General features: G+C 40.4%; 5 protein-coding genes across 5 annotated transcripts; 2 read left to right on the top strand and 3 right to left on the bottom strand.

Moving 5' to 3' along the window:
• Positions 1 to 5,486: 5,486 nt before the first annotated feature.
• Positions 5,487 to 7,087, bottom strand: C7974DRAFT_368694 (alpha/beta hydrolase fold family protein). Its single transcript, XM_046139908.1, has 2 exons — positions 6,434 to 7,087; positions 5,487 to 6,351 (listed from the first exon to the last, which is right to left on the bottom strand). Exons 1-2 carry the CDS (start codon positions 6,659 to 6,661, stop codon positions 5,650 to 5,652), a joined length of 930 nt encoding a protein of 309 aa, XP_045992432.1. The 5' UTR covers positions 6,662 to 7,087; the 3' UTR covers positions 5,487 to 5,649.
• A 3,595-nt stretch (positions 7,088 to 10,682) lies between these two features.
• Positions 10,683 to 11,184, top strand: C7974DRAFT_380676 (uncharacterized protein; the record flags this gene model as incomplete). Its single annotated transcript, XM_046140531.1, has 2 exons — positions 10,683 to 10,962; positions 11,042 to 11,184. 2 exons carry the CDS (start codon positions 10,683 to 10,685, stop codon positions 11,182 to 11,184), a joined length of 423 nt encoding a protein of 140 aa, XP_045992431.1.
• Positions 11,185 to 13,206: 2,022 nt separating this feature from the next.
• Positions 13,207 to 13,782, bottom strand: C7974DRAFT_404916 (peptidase S8/S53 domain-containing protein). Its single transcript, XM_046143002.1, has one exon. The coding sequence runs from the start codon at positions 13,680 to 13,682 to the stop codon at positions 13,284 to 13,286; it is 399 nt and encodes a 132-aa protein (XP_045992430.1). The 5' UTR covers positions 13,683 to 13,782; the 3' UTR covers positions 13,207 to 13,283.
• Positions 13,783 to 14,300: 518 nt separating this feature from the next.
• On the top strand, positions 14,301 to 15,158 carry C7974DRAFT_444370 (uncharacterized protein; the record flags this gene model as incomplete). Its single annotated transcript, XM_046145497.1, has 2 exons — positions 14,301 to 14,985; positions 15,044 to 15,158. Exons 1-2 carry the CDS (start codon positions 14,396 to 14,398, stop codon positions 15,156 to 15,158), a joined length of 705 nt encoding a protein of 234 aa, XP_045992429.1. The 5' UTR covers positions 14,301 to 14,395.
• A 1,379-nt stretch (positions 15,159 to 16,537) lies between these two features.
• Positions 16,538 to 17,435, bottom strand: C7974DRAFT_444368 (uncharacterized protein; the record flags this gene model as incomplete). Its single annotated transcript, XM_046145496.1, has 2 exons — positions 16,538 to 17,088; positions 17,135 to 17,435. Coding segments are annotated over 2 exons (852 nt in total), but the record flags the coding sequence as incomplete, so codon positions are not given.
• Between the last annotated feature and the right edge of the window lie 985 nt (positions 17,436 to 18,420).

Here is an 18,420-nt window from a genome sequence, read left to right as displayed (position 1 = left end):
TAGCCGGTCCACTCGCTATGCACTCACGTTATACTTCTTTTAAATCTAATATAGTAAAGTATTAAGCTTCTTATAACTAATTCTATAACTTTATAATATTAGGTAGTAGATAGTAGTTCTTAATTATAATTTTATTAAGCTTCTTAAAGTTAATATAAGGTTATAGCTTACTATCCTTCTTTAGAATAAATATAATAGAGTACCTTATAGGTAATTCTAATCTTCTAATAAATCTTTTTTTTTAAGTTCTTTTAAATATACTTATAAAGTATACTAAGTTTCTTTTCTAATAACTAGTATAGTAGCCTAAAAGTTAGTTACTTCCTTTTCTAGAGCTTAATTTTATAATTCTAGAGTTTATACTTAGGTAGGGCTTTTACTATAAGCTTCTCTTTAAATATTTATATATATTATTAATATATATCTAGAATACTAGAAGTTATATATTTCTTCTTAAGTACTACTTTATAAGGCTAGGGCTAGTTACTCTCTATATAGTTAACTACTCTATCTTAGTATATCTTAGTTAAAGTAATATTACTAATTATCTTCTTATCTACTAGTTATATTATAGTCTATATAGGTTCTAACTATATTATACTATATTTATAGTGCTTTAGTAAAAGCTTCTTAAGTACCTAATCTATTTATAGGTTATACTTTTATAACTAGAGAATTTCTAATATAATATTATAGGTAGCTATCTTAAAAGTATCTAAAGTAATTTTCTTATAGTATTCTTAGATAATTATTAAAGTAGATAATACCTTATAGATTATTTCTAATTTCTTAGGTATAGGTTCTCTATTAGCTACTTATAGTAGGTAAGGTTCTATCTTCTAAGTAGAGTATAGTCTAGCTAGCTATATTACTTATAAAGAGATATAGTTAGACTATAATCCTAAGTCTAATAGTGCCTATATCTATACTCTACCTAACTTAATAGAGAGTAATATAAGGTAATTAGTACTAATATTATTAATAAATTAATCTCTAGTATATATTATTTATACTAGTATAAAAAAGACTTATTCTTGCTATTAGTATTATTAACTTATTTAAGAAATCTATACTATCTCTTAGCCTTCTAGTAGCCGTTATAGTTATTATATAGGTATTATTACTAATATAGGTTTAAGTAGTAATTATTAATTAATAACTATTTAATATATATATATACTAGGTATCTTTCTCTTCTAGAAAATAGTATTATTCTTATTTATCCTATAAATAAACTTTATATATATTATTTTTATACTTATACTATTTATTATAGTAGTAGTATTTTATACTAGAAAACTATGTACTATTTATTTTATTATTATAGTATACTATATATAAGTTAGTGCTATAGGCTACCTATAAAATAGTATAATAGAGAAGGTTTCTTATATCTATTAGGTACTAAGGCATTATTCTTTACTATATAGGCATTTACTTAATATTAAGTTTATCTTATACTAGAATATCTTTGCTAGTATATTATAGTATCTTAATAGTTATATAGTTATTTTATTAATAGTCTATAAACTATTTATTATACTATTCTTCTAGTTTCTTTAAGAGTTTATAGATAGATACTAATATATTCTTATAGTTTTTATAAACCTATAGGTCTAATATAACTATAGTTAGTATCTTACTATTATTATATCTCTATAGTAACTTTAGTAACTAAATATAAGCTACTACTAGTTTATTATCTATAATATTAAGTATATTATTATTTTATATAACTACTATATATATTCTTTATTATTATATATTATATATTTATTACTTAGTTATTAGACTATATTAGATTAATACTTAACCTCTAGTTATTAATCTAGAACCTAGAGTATCTAGTTATAGTATTCTTAGTATTTAGTAGATCTATTTAGTTTATTATACTAGTATAGTATAGGTGCTCTACTTTAAACACTTTATTAGTTCTTATTAGGTTTAATATATTTATTATTTATTCTAGATTCTATCTCTAAATCTTCTATAAGATATTCTATATTATTAGTAATTATTTTATAATTACTAGTTAGTATTAGTAGGTCTAACCTTACTAGATATTATATTAAGTTATTATATAACCTTATTCTTGCTATAATAATCTCTAGTAAAGTAGCCTATTTTGCTATAGCTATAGCAAGTTATTAGAGGCTTACTAGTTCTAGAACTACCCTTATTCTTTATATTCTACTATTTAGGTTTTTTGTTAATATTAGAGAGGTCTATAGCCTTAGTGCTATAATAACCTATATTAGTTCTAGTATAGACTTATTATAATATATTAGGCTAGTAGTATCCTCTATACTATCTTTATTAAATATTATTCTTCTATTAGTTTCTAAAGGTCTATAGTATAGAATTAGTAACTCTTACTTAAGAGTTATTTTATAATTCTAGTTATAGCTTATATAGCTTAATATTAATATTAATTATAGTATTAACTAGTTTAGAGAAGGTATTAGTACTAGTACTAGTGCGCATTAGCTCTTCCTTAATCTTTAGCTTAAGGCCTTATCTAAATATATTTATAAGTATAGTATTATCCTAGTTAGTATATATAGTAAGTTATTAGAACTCTATAATATAGTTAGTAGCTAACTTAGTTTATTTAATATATTAGATATTATATCTAGTACTAGAGACTTTATTAAATACTCTAAATATAGCTTTAACTTATATTTTAAAAGTATTAAAGTCCTTTATCTAGATATCTACTTTATCTAGAGCTTTGCCTATATTATATTATTATATAAAGGGTTTAATCTATTTAAATACTATGCTATATATATAGCTACTAGTAAATATAACTCTATTAATCTTCTTAATATACTAATCTAAAATAAGAAGAATAGGGTCTATTATATAAGCTAGTTATTAAGCTTACTTTATTTACTAAAGTAGAGATTAGGTTTATTAACTATAATATTACCTATATAGGTAGCACTATTATTAGTTATATCTATATTATTAGATATTAAGCTAGAGGTAGCTTAGTTTCCTAAGGTAGTAGATATCTTAAGAGTATTTAAAATATTAAGGTTATACTTTAAGTAAAGCTTATAAGTACTATTTAATTAGTTCTTAGAGATAAATACTATTAGGGAAACTAAAATGGTCTTATACTAAGGAGTATAGATATAATCTATCTATCTTAAGAGTAAGAGATAATAATAAGTAGTATAGAGTAGACTATCTAGCTTAAAGGTTAAGTTAAGATCTAATATTATAGATTAATACTTAGGTTAAATATAAACTATAAGAGTTATATTCCTACTTGCTATATACCTAAAGATATTCTATAGTTATTCTAGTATTTTATAATATACTAATATTAGGATACCTTAGAATATTATAGGATTTCTTAGAATAGTATATAACTTATTCTATAGTAGTATTCTACTAAGACTTTAGAATAGAAGAGGTTATAATATTATTAGTTCTAAGATACTAACCTTCTTAAAGACCTTTAGATTGTCCCTAAGTATTATTAATCCTTCTATCTCTTATCTTCTACTATGCCCCTTCTAAGGTTTATAATAGTAAGTATCTAATAAGCTTATTCTAAGTTATACTAGTATTTAGTATTTATACTATTACTATTAGTATTTTATTTTCTACTAATAAAGACTTTTTTTTTAAAATATTTACTATTATAAATACCTATAATATAGATATATAGCAAGTAGTATAGTATACTAAGTAGTATACTTTTACTAAGACTATACTAAAATATACTTCTTATACTAATATTTCTTTAATAATAATAGTTTAATATATTAAAAGAGAGTTAAATATATTTTATACTTAAAGCTCTTAAATAAGATATAAACTTCTTAGTATAATATACTATAGCTATCTATAGTACCTCTAAAACTATACTTTCTATAAAATATATAGAATAACTTTTATATATTAATACTATAGCTAACTTATATAATCTAACTAGTACTAAAAAGTAGATAATTATTATACATATACTTAAGCTATTTATATATAAAGAGTTCTCTTAGCTTATAATTATAGCTAATATAGCTAATCTTTTATTAAAAAAGTATAGTTTAGCTTTTATTAGCTTAAAGTAGGCTAGTAGGTTTATCTTATATTAGAAAAAGCTTAAAATAGTCTTTAATTATAAGTATAATTATAAGTAAGCTCTTTATAAGAATTCTATAGTAATCTAGAGCTAGTTTAGCCTAGTAGCTAATATTAAAGCTAAGTATAGTATTCTAGATAATAATATATATAACTTTAATAAGATAGGCTTTATAATAGGCTAGATATCTACTAGAGATATTATTATAAATATAGAAAAGCTAAAATATATAAAGTAGGTCTAGCTAGGTAACTAGAAGTAAGTAATAGTTATTAAAGATATTAATACTATAAGATAGGCTATTTTACTTTATATTATCTTTAAAGCTTACTAATATCTATCTAACTAGTATAAGAATAATAATCTACTCTAAGATTAAATAATAATTATTATTAAAAATAGCTAGACTACTAATTAGCTTAGCTTTAACTATTTAAAGTACTTTAATAGGTATATAAAGATATATACTATTAGTACCTATTATTTACTAATTATTAATAGTTATAAAAGCTATAACTCTATAAAATTTAAGTAATACTATAAAAATTATAAGACTATAACTCTATATATATCTATTTACTTATTATATCTTTTATAGCTACTTAATATTACTTATTTTAGCTTTTAAAGAAGGTATAAAAAGATAAGATTAATTAGCTTATATATAACTAGATTAACTATATTATAAAGTAGAAGTTTCTACTATACTTTAAAGTAGCCTATAAGAAAGTAATTACCTCTAGTAATATCTAAAAAGAGTTCTAAAGCACTAGATTAGTTTCTTTTAACCTAGAATAAGTTATATTAACTCTTAATATAAAGCTATAAACTCTATTACTACTACTCTCTTTAAATAATAAGCTCTAGAAGTTATAAACTCTAAGTAATACCTTAGAATTTAAGTTATAATTAACTCTAATTTAAGATAAGTATAAGAAGAAGTAAAGTAGCTTACTTACCTATATTCTAAGTATATTTAAGTACTATATAAAGAGAGAAGTAATTTTATTATATAAGCTAGCTTTAGTATAGTAGAAGAATACTAAGCTTTATATAGCTTTAGTAGCTACTATAAAATATAAATTATATAAAAGAAAGTAAATTTAAAAAAGAGAGTCTCTACTAGTTAAGAAAAGCTAATAGTTAGTAGCTTTAATAAAGTTTAAGGTATATAGTAATAGAAAAAAGAGAAAAAAGTAGATATATACTAAAGAAGGTAAACTATTCTAATAATATTATAGATAGTATAAAGAGAGTATATATAATATATAAATATATAAGAATACTATAGAAAAGGTCTCTAAGTAATATTATATACTATATAACACTTTATAAGACTAGATTATAGTATTTTTAGCTATAATAGAGTAAGTTTTAGTATAGTCTTAGTAAAAGTATACTACTTAGTATACTGCACTACTTACTATATATCTATTTTATCTCTACTATTATTAAATATAGAAACATAGGCCTAATTATACTCTACCTAGTGTTTTTTGTAAGTCTATTATCTTTCCTACTATTACATGTAATTAACCTATAACAAAGGCAAACTATACCTTGTAACTAGTCTGTCCCCACGCGTTTAGGATATCTACTAGATACCCTCTTTTGTCCCGCATGCTTATACTCGCATGTGTGTCGTCTAGCATCCTTAGCCTAACCCTCTCCTTCCATATTACGGGACCCTTGTCCTCTATCTCGCCGGCTCGCTGCTCGTTCTCTGTCCTCAACTGCTGCGCAATCGTCCTGCCATGATTTGGCGGCACATTCCTGTCCTGACTCCCGTACCACAACACAAACGGTAAATCTTTCTGGATATCCTGTACCTTAAACCCCCAATCCGTACACATTGCATATCCATCCTTGTACAAAGCGTCAAAACCCTGCTCGTAGCTCGCTCTGGAAGTAGCGATATACGCGCGCATCTCATCTTCGTTGCCGAAGAACCCTCTATCAGCGTCGTTCATACCCTTGGTGCGATCTGGCGATAGGAAAATCCGCAAGCGCTCTTCGTCAGAGAGCTCCAAACTGTCGGCGCTATCGCGCTGGAAGAACCACCGCACGAGAATCTGGGTGATCTTCCTATCAGCATAGCGCCAGCCGGCTGTGAAACCCAAGTAAGTAGGCCATCCAGCGCCAGACATGCCAATGTCTGACGGCCCTATGCCACAGATTAGACCCACAACTTTCAGCTTATGCTTCGGAAGGCCATGAGCGAGGGATAGCGCGTAGGGGCCGCCACCGGATACGCCCTGTGTGTGTGTTAGGTTCGACGTTACGTATGCCCTTGCCCTGCCTCACTTCTCGGGGATAAGTGCAAGGTTGTAGACGTACCATTACAGCGTACTCGTTGAGTCTCAATCCTTCCGCGAGTTCATTGATGTCGCTCGCCCAGCTCTTTATTGTCCTCGCGCCGAACTTCTCGAACGGACTACTCCACCCATATCCCGGGCGATCGACGCTGATGATCCTGAGTCCTAGCTCTTTTCCTAGTTCATGGTACCCGCGTCGCCTCGATGCGACTTCCCGGAAAACCATGTTGGTACAGAACAGGCTTACCATCCGGGTCGCCGTAGTCTGCGTAGCCAAGCTTACGGCCGTCGCTTAGCGAGAAGGTGTGCGAATGCGAGTTATCGAGAATGTACTTGCAATTTTCCGCGCCAGAAAGATTGATAGTACTTGGCGTGGTATCCTTGCGACGCGTGAGGAGGTAGACTATGCTACCTGTGCCTATGGCGCCGAGTGTGCAGTAAAAAACTTTGTAGGATCCCATACTGTGTTCAAAGGATATGGGTTTAGATTGCTTCAAGCACGGGTAGTGTGATCAGACTATGTAGCTTTACAGACCCTTATATACCTATTTCGTTACGTCGCACAGTCTGACAAACAAGATTTAGAAAGAAGATCGGGACTATGACTGACGATGCACCGAGATAGGGTCACGTTGGTCAGAAGAAGAGAGGATGCTGACGTGCGCCTATGTCGAACGGGTTGCGGTCGGAACGGTTCGGAACGCCCCTGCCTGATGTCGGACCATGGCCACTGAAGTTGCGATCACAATCGGTTTTCGGCAACCGAACCGCATCATTTGGAGAACACCGTAATTGACCTGGTTTGGTTTGGTTTGGTTTGGTTTGGTTTGGTTTGGTTTGTTTGCTCAACTCGGTCTGGTCTGGTTTATTTTGGTTGCCCTACTCGGTTGCAGCAGGATACTACGCAGCTACACCCAGGGTGACAGGCTGTGGCAGACGCGGACGCGGTGTGTATGTCAATGCGCGCCGCCCATTTCATCCCTCACAAAGAGAGGATGCTTCATCACGTAATGTCAACCTGTTACCAAGTCCAACCACACCATACCTCATCTCCTTCTTCAATGCCCTTTATCCAATCGCAGGCTTTAGTGCATACCTATTCATCCACGTGTAATCTTCAACCTGTTCGATAAATTCAGGCTCGATATCGTCGTCTTCTTACAACGTCCTCTTGGCACGCTACACATGTTCTTCACTTTGACCCAGTAAGCTCCGTAATGATCGATAGCAGTAGGCTTATGATGATGCTCAAAGGTTGCTGACTTACAGCGACGTCATGAGATTACGTTGCACCCCAACTCTGTCTTGCACACACGTGACTAGGGCCACCAGCCAAGTATGCAACACGAATAATGAGTCATCGTGTGTGAAGGTGACACAAGTTCGACTGTTTTGCAAGCTCCTGATATGACCACTGCTGTAACCTATATGTAGCATGCACAACTTCTCATCGCTGCCGTCCTGTGGTCCTTCCAAAGATGGAACTTTTTCGTTTACCCGAAGAACTACCTAATTTCAAATCATACTAGAAAACGTACGTAGCACGCGAAGTGAAGTTTTCCTGGGCTGAAAGCGATACCTCAGCTGTCCAGAGTCGATGTTCAGTGCCGCAGTCTAGTGTCTCGCGCCGCCCGCATGCGCTGTCAGCCTACAATATTCAGTTCCATTGCTTTTTATGATACCAAGCCACTCGCGATCCAGGGTTGTAATCAAGTTCTTGGACGAGTGAGCAATACCAAGTACGAGGCTATATCCAGTGTGAAGGATGTCACCGTAGGCTACAGCTCAGTAGAGGCTATACTACCAGAATCGTCGTTGTTGCGAGCGCTGTCCAACGTCGCGAGACCTCAAGACACTCACTTGGCGCACATGGTTGCCTACCTGATAAGCGCTCATATCCTAAACTGTCTCCACAACACCTATACACCCCTCTGCGTCTCTCATCGGTGTGGCTCAGGAGCGCAACAACCAAGCACTATACGAACAGCTGCTGTTGTCGCCTCAGCTGCGCACGCTTGATGTCAAATTCAGTGCACTGTTCGGAAGACAGTCGGCGAGGTCTACTGGAAAAATTGAGATGAAGTCACTCAAACACCTATGCAAAGCAACACCTTGAAGATCTTGTGGATCTGTTTCTCACAATTAGTTCGGCGTGGGTCCAAAGCGGTGCAATCGATTCCACAAGTCTAGCTCGGATAGAGACAACGGCGGGTTGTTCCAAACCCAGAGCCAGGATATGCTGCCGCCACCAAATGGACTCGTCTTATGAGACTTTATAGTGTAGCGTTGCTGTCAAGCTGTCAACAATTGCTATCCGTGGCAGCAGCTGCTCCGCTACACCATCCGCCCATCGCCACACCTTGCCCTCATCCACAGGGTATAGTGGCATGTTACGTCTCGAATCAGCTGCCTGGGGAGCTGGATTTTTCCCCAGCAACATCCACAAGGCGCGATAATGCCAGTGCAGGTGTGGCTCCTCGTCAATTTCTTCAACTTGCGATGGACGCTGTGGCTGTGAGCCTACAGGAGCCTACTCCACAGTCGTGGTAGCAGCTAACGTAATCTACGCCTGCTCATTTACCTCGTTGTCATCAGCTGAGTCAACGTTGGCCGCTGGGCCATCATCTGCATCCTCATCCTCCGCCACAAAAGCGGCCCCAGCGGGTTCGGCGTAGCTCAATTATCCGGCAGAGACGGGTCTTGCCAGCGTACGAGACGCTGTACGGTCAGTGGTGGAGTTAGAGGAGCAGGATTAACACTTTTTTTCAAATAGCTGCGTGGCTCTCCGCTGATGTTTTGCAGACCTGCTGCTCTGGCTGTCTACCGGCGGAATGGCTCTCTAGCTCGATATACGCTTCATTGTAACTACAACACTATTAAACCATTTTAGCATTAGCAAACTGGCTATCTAAGCTTCTTCGAAGAAGTACATTGATAGGAATGTAGTAAGTGCTGTAGGATACTGTTTGTACTACAACTTCAAGCTGCTGACAAGTTTAATCTAGTGTTATGATATTGCACTAAGTTACGGGGTGGGGCTATTATTCCGCAAATAACATCTATATGGCGGTAGAGCCGAAGTTAAGAGTTTTAAAATAGTATGCAGAGAAGCAAAAAGCACTAAAGAGATGAGTTGGGCTAGCAAGAATTTTTGAAAGCCATCTCTATAGTAACTACTATGTATACTGTCACTTGCAGCTAAACAACAAATAGGGGTACCTGTGGGGACAACCGAAGTTTCCTGTATGTTCTAACCACGATCCTTGTGTGCCTGCATGCATGCCATGGGTGTCGTCCGGCATCCGCCGTTTCCCCATTTAGCAACGCATAATGCGGCGCAACTTCCGCGCACAGCCTAGCTCAGATATTATCTCAACCTTCATGACTGATCGAGGTACTTTTAACAGTAATATATCAATAATCAACACATTGGCAAATGTGAGGATCTTTCAATGTGTATCGGAGGGCGAGCAGTTCTCGGTGGTGCGATTGCACAGACAGCATCAACGTCTGGAGGAAAAGAGCCTGCAAACTCTGGAGGGCGAACGAGCAAGGAAACATAGCTTGAGAGCAAGTTAGCCGGCCTTAGAACTGATCGCAGGTTACGTAGGCTAACTTACGCTACTAGGTACATACGAGTACCAAGCCAGTTACCTTTACTGTCTTGTCCATCGCCACCGCATCTAATCCACAGCTACGATCTGCTCCGGTGGGTCCGTTTTTCTTGCTCCTCTGAGCTTACACCGTTGCATGAATGGCACGGACAAACGTGAACAAAACGATAGCTTATTCTATTACCTTCCGACAAGTACCCCCTTACTCTTGCGTGTCTCTCTTACGCAACATCCCTCCCTACACGGCGGTGGGCAGGAAACAGCAAGACACAGCGTCGGGTCGGGACATCGGCTATCCATGCACTCTCATTGGCTGTTCTCGGCCCACCGCATTTTCGCCGGGTAGGGATGTTAGTGTGTTATACGAGCGCATTGCCTATATCCTAGGTCCATGCTACGTAGTGCAATACGAGGCGAGGCAGGAGGCGGTGGGCATGCGTGACGTCCTGCAGACCGCTCTTGACATATTTGTACGAGGTACGGAGTTTGTTCATGACAGATCGACATCTTGATTATACGAAGTACGGAGTTTGTTGATTAAAAGATCATCAACACTTCTTATAATTAAAACATCATCACCGCACAACAACCTTCAATACTACGCTCCAAAACCACCAAAAATCAAACCCTTCCCAAGCGCCCAATTCAACCATCACAATGCAGTTCACCATCACCCTTTTCACCCTCGCTGCTGCGACCGCCGTCAACGCCGCCAACGCCGCTTCCCACCTTGGTGCCTGGAATGTCACCATTTCGAAGTCCGCCTACGCCAACGGCTATCGGTCGCAGACCGTTCTCGCAGACTTCGCTTCCGACGCCTACGCCGGTGACGACATCATCCGTACCGTCTGCAAGTACGAGTACAATCCTACTGCTGACCCCAAGGAGACCAAGAGCTGCGAGCCCAACACTTTCTCCTATGAGTACGATGGCACAAGTAAGTTTATTCATCCTCTTTGTACCCCTGATAAGCAGGAGATCAACTGTTTGAAGCAAGATGCTAATTCGCAAACTAGCCGTCAAGGTCCAGCAGAACGTCGAGAAGCCCAATCCCATGACCGTCTTCGGCGAGGCTCCTCTCGAACTCAAGCTCCAGGCTGGCTCTGGCAAGACCGCTAAGGGTAACGCCATCTTCGATGCTACCCGCGCCATCGCGTAAACATCAGAACGTCAGCATCCGCAATAGACATGTATACAAGAAGGAGGACATGACTGCGCATATCACAAAGACAAATGAGCTAAAAGTTCAATGTAGCAACTTTAATTGAAACTACTTTGGCTACTTACCACGAGCGCATAATGCACTATTCCCATGTTCATGTTAATGAAGGGAAATCGCTGGACTAGGAGAGGAAATGCCGGTACCCTCATGTTATTCCACTCTAAACCGACACCCTAGCAATTCACATTCTGCTGATTGACCGAACAAGAATAAAAAGAAGGACAGTCACGCTTCACCAAATAGTTGAGCAGTAACGCCTCCCATATAACCTTCTTCCAGTTTGTAGTCCTCACCACCGATGCGGACGATACCGACGTATTCAAATGAGGCGACACCTGCTTCGACGTTGGAGCCCTTTACAACGAAGCGATCCACCAGGTCCCTGTTATGACTCTTGACGCGGCGACGTTTGATTTCTTTTCTTTCTACTCCATTTGTTGGGTCTTCTTATAAATGGACGCTGCTGTTGCTCCTCCGCTGCCTTCAGTAATCCTCTTCTTGCGTGCACTAGCGAACGTGACTGCCCACTTATGTGCCTTGTGTTTGAACTAGCAGGATCTTAAATCGGCATTCCGGCGACCTTTGTGGCTTGTGGATTCTTCGGATCGTTCATGCTATCATCGCTTGCGAAATGCCATAACCATGTACCGTAAATTGCAGTGCTTCATGTGCTCGGGAGATGTTGTATGGACAACTCTGATGTTTCACAACTAAGTGCAATTGTGCAGTACAATATTCATGAAAGCAGTACAGGTGCATCTTATCTGTGTCGCACGGTTGGGTGCGGATATCATAGACAGACTGATTAGTCAACGTTATGCCCCGAACATGAACCATGTTGATGCTGAGCAAGCATATCACAATTACGTGGCGTCCTCAAGCAATTCACGTTGCCTATAATCCACGTCTCAGAAAATGTCTGCTCCATATCAATTGCCTGCTGGATCACCTTCAGCATGTGTTATGGTTGATACTGGTTATCCTGATATGGTACAGTCCAAACCTGGTCAAATCCGCACCATACCTTCGATTGGTAATAGAAAACATGTATTGGAGGCTCGCAAGCGCTTTCGTCAGATGTGACGAAAGTGCTCTGGTATCATACCATGCAAAAGCCACCAGGAGGATGAGGCCCAGTGTTCGTCTACTGGCGAGAGGTATCGTAAGCAATTCAAACATTCCTCAAGCAGACAATTCAAACTGTCTTCCATACAGACCACTACGGCGTTCGTATTTTATTGCTGTTCGCCATCCTACAGCCCATAGAGGCTGAGATAGGTTACCCGCTGGCCGCGAACGTCTCCAGTCTAATCAGATTAATGCCTACCAGCACCTTACCTTGCCCCGACGGCTTGGAACTCAAACATGTTATCCTTGCCGTTGGCCCCCAGAGTCTTACATGTCTAAGTGGGGATGAGGAAGACACTTCAGTACATACTGGGGCAATCGGTGAGTGAGTGTGTCTTCGCTTTTCTCGAGACTATCAAAGAGGACACAGAAAGACAGAGGCTCAGGCGCTTGTAGGTTCTGATATTTCAGGCGAGAGATGTCTATGACTTTAGTAGTCACCTGTCGTATGGCTCCGCAGACTTGTTCCTGTCGTTGCCGATGGAGCAGCTCGGAAACCAGACCAGATCGCTCGCGCTCAAAGTGCAAAGCAGCTAACAGTAGCAAAGCACGACTCTATGAATCATTGCTGGTGCAAAAATTCAGTTCGACCGGATCGTCATGTTCTCGTCGGTGCTCTCAATCAACAGGTAGAGAGTGGGTGGTCAGACAGCGGTACGCCTCGTAAAAGGGTGGGCTTGATTTTGGATTCTTGAAAAAAGGGACGTAAGGGATAGGGAAGGCCCCTATGGGACTCAGAGTGTCCTAAGTAGATATATGCGGGATATCACGGTGACTATATGGTCGGAGGGACCATAAATTGCATACGTGCTTTGCGTAGGTACACTATGGTAGCAAAACGCGCATGTGGACAGCAACACTTCGATGCCGTCGCCACCTAGAAGACTGCCAACGTCTTAATTGCCAGATCATCGTCTGTAGGTCATCCGGTGTGATGAATAAGGCTCTGGTGAGAAACCCTGAGACCTTTCCCGTATGGTGGTGTAGAAAATCAAACGCGTAGGCCACTTTTTTCGTTCGAGGTCATTTACGGGGAAGCTGATGCCAGCAATGACCGCGGATGTCGTGCGAGAGCCTGAGTTGCTGAGAACCTTGCTGCCGTAGAACTTGGTCTTCTTGGCCACACCAGATGTCTTTGAGCCAACCGTACCTGCGATGTAAGTGCCGTGATCATGGCCGTCGTTATTCATACCGTCGCTGGCAAAGTTAGCAAAGAACAGAGCCCGCCACTCAAAGTCGGGGTGCGCAGCGTAAATCCCTGTGTCGATAGGGTTAGTCCGCTCATCATGACGCCAAGAAGGCATCATCAATGCATTTGCCAGTGCGATGGTCTCTCTGATTAGGACATATCGATGTGACAAGGATTAGAGTCGGCTCCATGAACCGGAACGACAAAGTGGTGGCCTCCAACTTCAGTGCCGAATCGGACAACACAAAGGTCGTTGGGGTGGGCTTAATGATGACCACTGTAATGGCTCGGAGTTGCGGCAAAGCCTTGAACATCCCGGCGGTGGTCATTCTGGTCCTGGTTAGCCCACTGTCCTGATCGGCTTGACTGCCCCCTAGAAAGCGTTAGGTCCAGGGTCTCTAGACAGCTTCCAAATCTAAGGCACAAAGATATTTCTTTGTTACAACCTCTTTGCGGATCTTAGACCCCACTCTTTAGTGAGTTCTGACGTTCATAGGGGTAATAGGACGTACCCCGCATCTGTTCTCGCAGATCATTTCCTGCATGTGGCTGATGCAGCCTAATCACTGGCTGTAGCGTTGCAGTAGAGCACCTTATATAGACCTTGATAGACGGGGTCTCAGGCAGGTAGTTCGTCTTACATAGATGTTTCTGTGTTGTTATTGTCGTCACTAGTACGTAGCACTATTAATTACCAGGATAGCAAGCGCTTGTGTCGCACAATCTCCTTATTACTTGAGCTCCCATTGATCATTTTGATTCTGTATCAGACATTTGAACCAAAAAAAAAACTTCCTCGTATACAACACACTTCCAAAGACCGCACGCAACATGAACAACTCTGATGCAATTCGCCAACCTGTCGATGGTCCCGTCGCAGATTATGTCTACGACAAGCGCGAGCAGACTGGCCTACTCACGCGCTTCGTACCAGATAGAATAAAGGGAGGCGCCTTTTATCGCATGCTCCTTCGTGCAACTCGCGTCCTACAGTTCCTGTCATCTGTCATCTCTCTTGGTGTCTTTTCCCAGCGTCTTTACAAAGTGTACCGTCTTGTCAACTCCATCAAGACACGCCGCGGTGTCAATCGCGCTTACGGGGCCGTTGAAGGCATCCTCGCTGCAGCAGTTCTCTACACCCTCATCACCATTCTTTTCGGTTGCATCAAGAAAAGCGCCAATCCCGGTGGTCGTGTACTGCGCTGGGTTTGGATATTGTTAGATCTCCTGTTTGTGGGTGCCTTTATTGCTGTCACTGTACTTACCAGACCCAACGGTGGCCTTGCTGGCGCGAGACATTGTTACAGCCCGTCGCGTCTGCGCAATAGTAGTTCAAGCGATGTGATGGGTACAACAGCCGATCCTCAGGACGACTCCTGCAATCTTCCCTGGGGCACATTTATTCTGGCCATTATCAGCACGTAAGTTACACCATGTCCTTTCAATAAGCCTTGACTGTGGAACTAACGGTGTCTTCAGCCTTCTTCATGCTATTACTGCCTCTTTCCATGAGATCAAAGATCACCGTCGAAAGGCAAGAGTTGATCACGAGAAGGTTGCAGATCATCAGCAGGCAGCAAGAAGTCGCTACTAATCTCTAGAGGTGATTTAGAAGCAAGTCTTGCTTTGTATCAATCTATATTCCGTAGCTCTACAATAATGAGCTGACTTTGTACTATGCCTTGGTAAACTTAACTTTATTGCGCAAGTCCTTTACTCACGCACAGTTATCTTTAAGTAGTGATGCACAAGCAAGAAATCACTCTTAATGTTTGGTTCGTCGCACTCTTGGCAAATTTGGGCAGATCGAAGATGTACAGATTTGACAGCAGGGATAGTCAATCACACGACCTCTCATAATACAGACTGCAACCTATCGCTATCTTCTTTTCCCCAACGACAAGAGAAACAGAGTGAAGTACCAAAATGCTATATCATGAATGATACACAATGCAATGCAGAAGGTGCTTCAGGGCATTTTAGAAGAATTCAGAGATCCACATGCCATCGTTGGGAATCTGCGTCTCAAATGATCCTGTTGGTCTGAAAATACCGTGTATCCCACTCCGAGATGAATGCCATCTTGGATACTATGGGGACTGAAGCGTCGCTGTCGTGCGAATCAACTTGAACAGAGTTTCGCGCCAGGGATAGACCAAGAAATCGAGGCAACATGAGTGCCATCTCAAAGTTGCTAGATGATGCTGCGTAGCACAACTGTACTTGGGATGACTCGGTTTTGCCACTTGATTGAGCAAGAGCACTCTTCTCAATTCAGCACTGATCATGAGTCACACTGGTCTGTAATCGTTCGCATAAGCAATGTCTGGAAGGAGTGCATTTATCTAAAGGATGTTGAAACTTTGTAAGCTGTGAAGTGAACCTGATAGTTGAGCTTTTTTTCTACGTTCAGGTTTGGTATTTTGCTTGAGTGCATCGAAGTAATGAAAAGGAAGTCCGTTGTGATCCATGGACAACTAGACGGGGAAAAAGGTAAGGCAGAATCAAGCACGTGTGTCTGTACCCAATTGCAAACCAAAAACTGCAGATTGGTCAAATGCAAGGGCAGGATGGAAATCAAGGGAGAGAGTATCTAGGGGGGAATTTGCGGGGGTCTAATGATTGAAAGACTCGCTTTTGGGGAAATGGGGGTGCAACCCTGTGCATATATGCCGTCCTTGAATGGCGTATCTCGCGCCTTGGTCTTGATGTGCCAGGTGCTGCGATACCATTGTAATCTCCGAGGATCTGCGACGTCGATGGGTAGACCATTCTAGTCCCATGAACCTCGATAAATAGTCCAGTATCTGCTCAAATGTAACAGTATGTTGTTGTAGTGATAGCACTGATGCTCAGGACTTGGGTTTGACCGGAATTCGTATTTCTGGACGTATCATCGGTATCATTCACGCGCTGTCGCTTCCGCGACTTGCCCGTGGGGTTGTGTGTTTTAGGGTACTTTGCTTGTGCGAAGAGCTCTGGATCCAAACGCCACGATTCAATATCACGGTCGTAGATCCACGGCTCAGCGCTGAATTTGCTGTAGATTGTTTCAACACCCGGAGTTTTGTGAAGTATCTGGCCATCCCATGGCATAATTCGTTTGATACGCGACTCTGGAATCCTGCCAAGCGCGAGCCACTCGTAATCATGCCCATCAGCGAAAAGCATCCGGCGTCGGTCGTGACCATGAGGCTGATCTTTCAAATTGGACATCCTCAACTCTGTTATTGATAACCAAAGCTCTGCGTCTGCCGCCTCAAATTCATCTATAGTGATTGATGAACCATCTGCGGGTTTCAGACGCGCACTGACCCAGACTGGAAGATCCGCTGGAAGAGTAGTCACTGTAGACTTGAGAGACTCGCCGGGCGTGACCTTAGTAAATACTTTCCAAGTCGTCTCGCAGATGCCGGAAACGGTAGCGGGAACAAGGTCAGCTGTGCTGATTTCTGCCACAGATACTCTATGTCCGATCCGTTGACCTATAGAGTAATGGAAGTCTGCTCGTCGCTGGGCGGGGTCTAAAATCATCAGTCCGTATCTCTGTATCAGTGAACTCAGACATACCCAAGTCATTAAACACCGATATGAATGAAGACGGGTCACGCTTCTTGTTCCAAACCAGATGACGCTCAATTCTCGGTTTGGTCAACTCACGCCTGAAATCAACGTTTCCAACAGCTTGGAATGCGTTGCCTTTCCTAATCTTTAGCTTCTGCCTTTCGCGGTGCTTGACGTGGGTGTCCTTGCTGACACGCGAGCTCAAGGTTATTGAGGTTTCATAGAACGTGCGGTAGAAGAAAGGAGGAAGGATATTGCTAGTCCCTTGGGTACTTGCCCTTAAGGCTTCAGAGGTCTTGTTGAAAGATCTGTCCTGGTCAGCTTTGGGAAAGTGAATTTTAGTGCACTGACATCTCAATTGGATCTAAGAGTCTTGCTGAGAACTCTTCGCGCTGTTTCTCGCCCAAGCGCTGTTTTCTGCAATCGTCATCTTTGCCATGGATCGGGCACCGTAGGTCATCATCACGGCTCTCTGTCGATTCCAAAACAGAATTGCTATCGTGAGAAGAGGTTGGAATATCATCGCGTGTTGGAGTAGCTACAAATCCAACGACGACTGTGTGAGGTTCTGGCGCGGATGCAGGCGGGCTCTCATCTACTGTGGCTGGAGGCATGGCGTTTGCGACAGTTCAGAGATGCTTCAGAGGTGACTTGCGGACTTGTAAGCGCAGCTATGGTCTCGTAGAAGGAAAACGATGGTAGGAGAAAGATGATGTCGTATTTTATTATATCGTATTGGAGAGAACTAGTTCGACATCAAGTACTTCCTTTATACCCAAACGCGCTAGGGCAACTCACAAGGTGAGAGAAGGACCTTGCTATCGAGGTAAGAGAGAGGAAGGATAAAAGCTCTGAAGGAAGGGTCGAGACGTGCCCGGCGAGCTTATATACAAGGTCACAATATTGATCAGGCTCCTGAGGTCTGGTCTTCTGTGCATGGATGTAAAGTATCGGATAGAGTTCGGAGGCGTTCAATGTATGTAACGAAGGCTGGGCCGAGATAGACAAGTACATTTGGCCCTAAGTAGCAGAATAAGCAGTGTCAAAACTGCGATGGCCGTTTCAGCCGCCAGCATCAGCATTGGATATCGTTGTAGAACATGTAAAGCCAGCATAGATATTAGAATGGTGGGAAGCCGTGATCTTACAATCAACCACTCGTATGGCCCATGCACAGTATCCCTGGATTTGATAAAACTCTGATGGCGGCCCAGTTCTGAAGTAAAAGAACAATGGCGAGGCGATTAAGGACTACTAAGAAACGAAGGGCTCGCACGATCGTATTTGGGGCA

Source organism: Boeremia exigua, assembly GCF_020726555.1.
Source record: "Boeremia exigua strain MPI-SDFR-AT-0100 chromosome Unknown C7974scaffold_13, whole genome shotgun sequence".
NCBI lineage: Eukaryota > Fungi > Ascomycota > Dothideomycetes > Pleosporales > Didymellaceae > Boeremia > Boeremia exigua.
This window is presented reverse-complemented; position numbering and strand designations above follow the sequence as displayed.